Genomic DNA, 9,096 nt, shown 5'->3' with positions numbered 1-9,096 from the left:
TCATTCAGTTTGTAATTTTATACTGATGGGGACCCAGATAAGGATCACAACACTGACTGCTGCATTGTTATTTTCTCTACTTACCAATTAGAATTAAAAGCATGAGAATACCTTATTCCAAAGGATAAGTTTATCTTTGATAGACCATGCCACTATCTACCAGAAATATATTCAGGATATTAGGAGTACTCTAGGTTGGCACAATGTCTGTAACAAGCCTGTTTTGGAAAAAAGCAAAGCAACAAAAAGACAAAAAGTTACAAAAAGTTTATGACCAAATATTGGCTTACAAAATTCATTAGTGGATATGCTTTCCCTATTTGATTTGTTCTGAACTGCACCAATACAATTAGGATTTGTCATTCCAACATGGATTAGATTGCACTGTGGAAGTGATGTCCAAGGTGGTACAAAGTTTTAAAATACTGGAATAAAGTAAGTTTATGTTGCTCATGTCAAATCCAAATGCAGCATGTTACTATACAACAAAAGCTCTACATTGAAACAGCAGAAAGGCTCCACCAACTTTTTCCCTCCCTGCAGAACAGCTACTGGAGATAAACAGGACTGAAGTGCAGAGTAGTGGCTGTATACAATGCTTCAAGATTAAATCACCATTCCTCACTGGAATCTAAGTTAACATAAGCTACATTTGTTAGGCCATTAAAGTGAGAAGGGAATGTGTAGCAAAGCAGGAAATAGTTGTACCAGTCTGGCCAGTGTTGGGGAAGGAAAGAAAAAAGTCTCATGTCTACCAGGTTGCCTCTAGCAAGCTTGTATGAGTGGGCCATCATTTTAAAAAGGGATTTTTGCTCAAATATCTGCTGCCTACAGTTTAACAATTTCAGAGTGCCATTTCACCTAAAATGTACATGGATAGTAAAGAAAACAAACAGTTTGGTGAATCAAGTGCAAAGAGTTGCATTATCTAGTTTAAGAGCAGGACTTTTATCCCCTGAATTTAGGGGAAAACTTAGTGTTCATCACCTTCACGAATTGCTTTGTGTAGCACAAATACACAACTAAATAGGCAGCAGGAGATTCAGGTTCCCAGACGAGTCCATTAGTGTCCTGGCCAGTTTGCACCAAACATTTCCTGTGACGCATAGGAAATGTACAAGAAGCCATCAGAATCCTTGTATTCTTCATCCAGTTCAGCAATAGTTGTATACATATTGGAGAGGCTCTTGTTCTTCACCACAAGGTAAAATGCTTGATTAGGTGTTAGAGCTAGCCGGTTCCTAGGGAAGGACAACCTTGTTTAAAATTCCATGTTGTCAGATGTCTATTTTATAGGCCCTCAGAATAAGCTGTTTAGTCCAACAAAATCTTATTCTTAAGAATCCTCCACACAATCTCAAACCCCACTAGATAAGGGGCAAAAAAACTTGATGCCCCTCTTGGGAAGTAAAGCAGGGCAAGTGACTGATGCCTTGGGTTTGGGGGCAGTAGGAGAAGTACTTGGGACCTTCCTATTTGTTTTTAAATTTAAAAAACAAACTAGTGGAAGGGGATAGATCTGGTCCTCAAGTTCTAAATTGGGCCAAGGTCAAATTTGATGGTATTAGACAGGAACTTTCAAAAGTTGGTTGGGGAGGCTGTTTGTAGCAAAAGTGACATCTGAAGTGGTAGGCTTTCAAAAGAGAGCCTTTGTAAAGCAGTGACAGCATGCTCTTATTAACGTGAAGGGCAAGAGTAGGGAACACGATGACTAGAGATATTGAGGCTCTGGTCAGGAAAAGGAGGCATGTCAGGAATAGGCAGCTAGGAAGAAGTGAATCCCAAGGAGTATAGGGGTGGACAAGTACATTTCAGAGGGAACTCAGGAAGACAAAAAACACTTTGGCAAATAAGGTTCAGGAGAATCCAAAAAAGAGATAGTGAAAGATCATAAGTATTTTGTGTCAGTACTTACTGTAGAGAAAAATATTCAAGATAGGAAACTTGGGGAAATAGTGATGCCTTGAAGAGAATCCACATTACAGTAGAGGTAGTGCAGAAGGTTTTAAAATGCATAAGAGGTAGTAAATCCCTAGGACCTGCTCAGGAGTATCCCAGGACATTCTGGGAAGCTAGGGCAGAAATTTCAGAGCCCCTAAACAGATATTTGAATCATCAATAGCCATGAGGGGGGTGCCAGAAGACTGGAGGGTGGCTAATGTTGTGCTATTATTTAAAGACTGCAAGGAAGAGCCAGGGAACTGTAGACCAGTGACCCTGATCGAGGTGGGTACATTGAAGGGGATTATGAGACAGGATCCACATGCCTTTGGAAAGGCAAGGCCTGATTAGGGATAGTCAGCATGGCTTTGTATGTGACAAATAGTGTCTCAGTAACCTGATTGATTTTTTTTTGGAGAGGTGACCAAGATAGGTGAAAGCAGAGCAGTAAATGTTGTCTACTTGGACTTCAAGGCCTTTGACAAAGATGCCACATGGTAGACTGGTTAGCAGGGTTAGAGCATCTGGGATCCAGAAGAGCTGGCCAATTGGATACAGAAGTTGGTTTTGTTCAGACTCAAGGCCTGTGACCAGCAGTGTGCTGCAAGGATCAGTGCTGAGTCCACTGTTTATTTTATAGACTAAAATTTGGATGAGAATTATAGGAGGTATGGTTAGTAAGTTTGCAGAGGACACCAAAAGTCAGTATTTCATCAACTGGACCATTGGTCCAAGTAATGGCAGATGGAGACAAGTGCAAAATGTTGCATTTTGCCAAGACAAACTAGGGCAGGACTTGGTCAATCGTAGGGCCCTGGGGAGTGTAGTCACAGTTATTTGAAAGTGGTATCAAGAGTAGATGGGTTGGTAAAGGCATTTGGCACACTTGCCTTCAGCCAGAGCAGGAGTTGGGGACAGTGTTACAGCCTTCAAAAAAAAAACTAAGGCCATATTGAGTACTGCATTCAATTCTGGTCACCAAAATTATAGGAGTGTTATTAAACTGGAAAGGGTGCAAAAGACAGATGTTAATGAGACTGGAAGGTTTGAATTTCAGGGAGAAACCAGGGCTTTTTCACCCCCGTCCTGAGGAGGATGACCTTAGGAGGTTTAAGAGATAATGAAGTGCATGGATAGATGAATAGCCAAGGTCTTTCCCAAACTAGAGGGCATAGATTTAAGGAGGGGAAAAGACAAAAGAGGGACCCAAGGGGCAAGTTTCAGAGAGTGGTGTGTATATGGAACAAGCTGCCAGAGGAAGTGGTAGAGCAGAGTACAGTTAAAAGGCTTCAGGCAGGTACATGGATAGGAAGTGTTTAAGAGGGATTATGGACCAAATGAGGGCAAGTGGAACTAATTGAGTTTAGGAAAGCTGGTCATTATGGATAAGTTGGCTGAAGGGTCTGGTTCCATGCTGCATGACTCAGACTGACTCAAAAAAGCACCACATAGCAAGCACTACAGGCTAAGCACAGCAGGAAGTCAGTGTCTGGGGGGGGTTCTGTGAGAATTTAAGCTATTTACACTCAAGACATAATAATCAAAAGAAACACAGTCAGCAGAAAGATCCAGCTCAACTCTTTCATAAATCTGAAGGCCTCAGATCACCCCCACTTCAGCTTTCTCTTGACTTGTTCAAGTCTTTCATGATAGGATGTACCAAGTGTGGTGTTCATCCTTAAAATTCTCACGTGGAGAAGGGGTCATTAGTACAACTTAGTGTTTCCTTAAATTGGAGTGAGCCCACCAAAGCCAATTGCCACACTGACCCAAGCACACAAGTAATGCTTAGTGGGGATAATAGTGATCAAGGATGCACAGCAAGTGGAGTGGCCCATTGCTGTCCCTCGAGTGTTTAGAACACTATATCCTCTAAGTTAAGTGACCACTTAACTGGGTCCTTTTGCGGGCATGTAGGAAAAAAATTACTGGTCATCAGCTCAAAAAAAAAGAACCACAAAGCTCTTTAAACAAAATTAAGTAAGACTGATCGGCGTGAATAGCACGTTCAACGATACCTGATGATAGTAATGAAGTGGCTCACTATTACATCTTGAGGAACGAGGAATTTGGTTCTATCCAACGATTTCAGATGCTTCTCGCCAGGATATCGTTCCACAATAACCTGCAGGGAACGCGAATGTTACCACCAGGGAGCGAGCGAGAGAGTCCCTGAAACTAACAGGGCAGAGAGGGAGAGAGAAACTCCTACCGGTATTTTCTGGGGGTATTTGGAGCGAATGAATGCAGACTCCTCTTTCCTTGCAGCTGTTTAAGAGAGCGAGAATTGGAGGATAATTACGCTTTTGAGCCATTTCCTAGAGAGATTTTTTAAAAAAAAAAAAAAAAAAAAAAAACACTTACTAAATGTCTTTCGGTGTTTGAAGCGATGAGCTCCGTAAGTCCGGTGCACGACAGCCATACTCCAGACTTTCCAAATTATTCCCCGGCCGGCACCTCTTGTTCCTTCTGAGATGAAATGTTTCAGTTGGTGGTGGACGCAGGAACGGCTTGACTTATGAGTCTGGAATGAACTTCTAAGAAACTAGCACAGCTGTAACTAGTCCAGAATCCTACTCAACTCACGCTCTGCGAAGTTCTCTCTATATAAAGAGAAAAAGGGGGATTGGTATTGATTCCAACTGATCGCCGTCCACTTTTACAATGATTGGGTTAGTGGAGTAACCTTTAAACAAAAACAGGTGTAAGACCTTGTCACGGTAACCAAATAGAAAGTTTGCCCGTTTTCAGTTGCCAATCAGGATGGCTCTCTCCGTCAGCAGTGAAGAGCAATTTAACAAAGGGGACAGAATCTCCAAATTATCAATAAAACAAAGGAAAATCTAACTATTTGTAGCATCACTTTCTGTGTTTACAATATACACCGACCATTCAGCTCTGTGGTGCAGTGCTTGAGAAAGGTAAAGTCATTATGCCTCATTGAATACCGCCAGTGTGGAAACAGGCCCTTTGGCCCATCGAGTCCACACTGACCCTCTGAAGAGCATCCCACCCATACACACCCCCCTGGACACTAGGGGACAATTTAGCATGGCTAATCCAACTAACCTGCACATCTTTGGACTGTGGGAGGAAACTGGAGCACCCGGAGGAAACCCACATAGACACAAGGAGAATGGGTGGCACGGTGGCTCAGTGGTTAGCACTGCTGCCCCTCAGGTGACTGTCTGTGTGGAGTTTGCACATTCTCCCCATGTCTGCATGGGTTTCCTCAGGGTGCCCCGGTTTCCTCCCACAGTCCAAGGAATGTGCAGCCTAGGTGGATTGGCCACGCTAAATTGCCCATAGTGTCCAGGGATGTGTAGGTTAGGTGCATTAGCCACGGGAAAATGCGGAGATAGGGTCTGGGTGGGATGCTGTTCAGAGGGTTGATGTGGATTTGTTGGGCCAAATGGCCTGTTTCCACACTATTGGGATTCTATAATGTGCAAACTCCACACAGACAGTCACCCAAGGCTGGAATCAAACCCATTTCCCTGGTGCTGTGCCAATCACTGTGCCACCCCATGTGAGGGGAGAGGTTGAGAAGGAGAGTTTTCTTTTGTGGTAACCTCAGCTGGAATGGGAATTGAACCCATGCTCTTGGCGTTAATCTAAGTTTTAAACCAGCGGTCCAGCCAACTGAGCTAGCTGATCCTCAGTGGTAGTGTCCCTGAGTCCAGAAGAGTGGAATAAAGTCTCTGAGCAGGTTGACTTAAAAGGTCTGTGTCCTTGCTACTTTCACCCCTACAATGCTGCGCTGAATTGGTGACATGATGTATTGAAGATTCAGTTTTGCGTTGTGCTCCCTAGTTGTCCCTTCAATTAAGATACTACTGATGCAATGTTAAAGTTACCATACTGCTCTCTCATTATAGAGAGTTGACTGGAGGTGGTTTAACCTGATGGTCACCACACTTTAGATAAGGGGAAAGGTTGGAAAGAAGAGTCTTTCATGGTAACTTCAGCTGGTGTACGAATTGAACACACACTGTTAGCATCCCTTTGCATTGCAAATCAGCTGGCTGAGCTAGCTAATTGTCCCCCCTTCCTATTAATACAATAACAAGCAGAGAAATCCAATTAAACCACACACTCGATAAGCGACAAAATAAAATGAAGTTACACCCACATCTACCACAGTGGTTCAAGAAGGCAGCTCCACCACCTTCTCCAGCGCAATTAGCGATGGGCAATAAATCCTGGCCCTGCCAGCAATGCATCAGGTCAATGAATAATAAAAGGGTCTACAATGCATTTCAATGAGGCAGTGATAACCAAACAGACTGATGAATACTAAATAAAAACCAAAAGAACTGCAGATGCTGTAAATCAGGAACAAAAACAGAAGTTGCTGAAAAGCTCAGTAGGTTTGGCAGCATCTGTGAAGAAAAAATCAGAGTTAACGTTTCGGGTCAACTCCTTTGTCTATCCAACTGCTCTTCTCTTGCTTTGGGCTCTATCCTGTTGTTTACTCCCCATCCCATCCCCCTCCCTATTTTCTGCATATAAACTGACGTTTTCCCATCTACCATCAGTTCTGAGGAAGGGTCATCAGACCCTAAGTATTAACTCTGATTTCTGCCTTCACAGATGCTGCCAGACCTGCTGAGCTTTTCCAGTGACATCTGTTCTTGATACTGATGGATTCTGTCTACTCTTCCTTCATGATCACCTGAATAATCCAGGCAGGAGCGACCAAAGGGAGCTTTGTCTCAACACAGTCATAGCTGAGGTGCTCTGCCCTTCATCCTGGACCCAGAAATTTCAGTCTGAACAGTGTCCTGCAGCGAGTCCAGAAGACATCACCTGTTCTCTGTCCACACCAGGTAACCAACAGTGTGGAATATGCAGCTAAAACTCAGTCAGAATTGGAATAGCAGCCCCTTCAGTTAATTGATTCTCCCTGGAGTTCTCCCTGGAGTCCTGGCTAATACTTACCACCTAACTACCAGTGAGAAAAAAAATCAATTTTCTGGTCTTGATTTGTGGGAGCTTGCTGTGCACAATTTCACTGCCCTATTCCCCACATTACGACTTCCAATGTCCCTGACTGTAAAGCACTTTGGGATGTGTGGATGTTGTGAAAGTTGTTGTATCAATATAAGGTGGAGAGCTGGATGAACACACCAGGCCAGGCAGCATCAGAAGAGTGGGAAAGCTGACATTTTGGGTCTGGACCCTTCTTCAGAAACGGGGGAGGGGAAGGGGGCTCCGAAATAAATAGAGAGGGGGAGGCAATGATAGAAGGTGGATAGTGGAACAGATAGGTGGAGAGAAGATGGACAGGTCAAGGAGGCGGGGATGGAGCCAGTAAAGGTGAGTGTAGGTAGGGAGTTGGGATGGGGGTTAGTCAGTGAGGAGGGAGGGGCAGGTAGGTGGGAGGGAAGACGGACAGGTCAAGGAGGCGGGGATGAGGGTAGTAGGTAAGAAGTGGGGGTGGGGGTTGGTCAGTGAGGTGAGAGGAGCGGATACGTGGGAGAAAAGACGGACAGGTCAAGGAAGCGGGGACAAGCTGGGCTGGTTTTGGGATGAGGTCGGGGGAGGGGAGATTTTGAAGCTTGTGAAGTTCACATTGATACCCTTGAGTTGCAGGGTTCCCAAGCGAAATATGAGATGCTGTTCCTCCAGCCTTCGGGTGGCATCGTTGTGGTGCTGGAGGAGGCCCAGAATGGACATGTCATTTAAGGAGTGGGAGGGGGAGTTGAAGTGGTTCGTGACTGGGAGGTGCAGTCGTTTGTCGTGAACTGAGCGTAGGTGTTCCACAAAGCGGTCTCCGAGCCTCTGCTTGGTTTCCCTGATATAGAGGAGGCCACATCGTGAACAGCGGATACTCTTGCATTTCCCACACCTCAGCCCTCACACACCCTCCCTGCAAAAACAACAAAGACAGAATTCCCCTTGTCCTCAGGTACCACCCCATCAACCTCCAGATTCATCATTCTCCACCACTTCCGCCACCTGCAATCCAATTCCACTACCAAGGATATATTTCCCTCCCCACCCTTATCTGCCTTCTGGAGGGACCGCTCTCTCCACAACTCCCTCGTCCGCTCCACACTCCCCACCAGCCCCACCACACCTGGCACTTTTCCCTGCAACCGCAGGAAGTGCTACACCTGCCCCCACACCTACCCCTCACCCCCATCCCAGGCCCCAAGAAAACCTTCCACATTAAACAGATGTTCACCTGCACATCCGCTAATGTGGTATATTGTATCTGCTGTTCCCGATGTGGCCTCCTCTACATCGGGGAAACCAAACAGAGGCTTGGAGACCGGTTTGTGGAACACCTACGCTCGGTTCACGACAAACAACAACACCTTCCAGTCGCGAACCACTTCAACTCCCCCTCCCACTCCCTGGACAACATGTCCATCCTGGGCCTCCTCCATTGCCACAATGATGCCACCCGAAAACTGGAGGATCAGCACCTCATATTCCTCTTGGAAACCCTGCAGCCCAATGGTCTCAATGTGGACTTCACAAGCATCAAAATCTCCCTACCCCCGATCTCATCCCAAAACCAGCCCAGCTCTTCCCTGCTTCCTTGACCTGTCCGTCTTTTCTCCCACCTATCGGCTCCTCCCACCTCACTGACCAGCCCCCACCCCCACTTCCTACCTACTAGCCTCATCCCTGCCTACTTGACCTGTCCGTCTTCCCTCTCACCTACCTGCCCCTCCCTCCTCACTGACTAACCCCCATCCCAACTCCCTACCTACACTCACCTTTACTGGCTCCATCCCTGCCTCCTTGACCTGTCCGTCTTCTCTCCACCTATCTGTTCCACTATCCACCTTCTATCATTGCCTCCCCCTCTCTCTATTTATTTCAGAGCCCTCTTCCCCTCCCCCATTTCTGAAGAAGGATCCAGACCCGAAATGTCAGCTTTCCTGCTCCTCTGATGCTGCTTGGCCTGCTGTGTTCATCCAGCTCTACACCTTATTATCTCAGACTTCAGCATCGGAAGTTCCTACTATCTCTGAGTGAGTTATATCAATATAAGCTGTTCTGTGTTGACTTGCTTAACTAAAAAAGTACTAATTGGGTTATATGGAACGTTGTACTCTGTGTTCCTGGACTTGAGAGAGAGAATGGGAGATAATAGCAAAATACTACGGTTGCTGGAAATCTGAAATACAAACAGAAAGT

At 45.5% G+C, this 9,096-nt stretch overlaps 1 protein-coding gene across 1 annotated transcript; it reads right to left on the bottom strand.

Annotated features, from left to right (window-relative positions):
- Nucleotides 1–252: 252 nt before the first annotated feature.
- On the bottom strand, nt 253–4,599 carry LOC109914331 (microtubule-associated proteins 1A/1B light chain 3C-like). Its single transcript, XM_048600571.1, has 4 exons — nt 4,306–4,599; nt 4,154–4,209; nt 3,960–4,066; nt 253–1,241 (listed from the first exon to the last, which is right to left on the bottom strand). The coding sequence occupies exons 1-4, from the start codon at nt 4,361–4,363 to the stop codon at nt 1,064–1,066; spliced, it is 399 nt and encodes a 132-aa protein (XP_048456528.1). The 5' UTR covers nt 4,364–4,599; the 3' UTR covers nt 253–1,063.
- Between the last annotated feature and the right edge of the window lie 4,497 nt (nt 4,600–9,096).

This window comes from Rhincodon typus, chromosome 9 (genome assembly GCF_021869965.1).
Source record: "Rhincodon typus isolate 14 chromosome 9, sRhiTyp1.1, whole genome shotgun sequence".
NCBI lineage: Eukaryota > Metazoa > Chordata > Chondrichthyes > Orectolobiformes > Rhincodontidae > Rhincodon > Rhincodon typus.
This window is presented reverse-complemented; position numbering and strand designations above follow the sequence as displayed.

What these genes read in the sequence shown, in the direction of transcription:
- LOC109914331 (XM_048600571.1), bottom strand. Translation starts at nt 4,363, where the DNA reads ATGGCTGTCGTGCACCGGACTTACGGAGCTCATCGCTTCAAACACCGA. An exon ending in CAAACACCGAAAGACATTTA is followed by an intron (nt 4,210 to 4,305) that starts GTAAGTGTTTTT and finishes TCTCTTAAACAG; the next exon opens with CTGCAAGGAAAGAGGAGTCT. An exon ending in AATACCCCCAGAAAATACCG is followed by an intron (nt 4,067 to 4,153) that starts GTAGGAGTTTCT and finishes CGTTCCCTGCAG; the next exon opens with GTTATTGTGGAACGATATCC.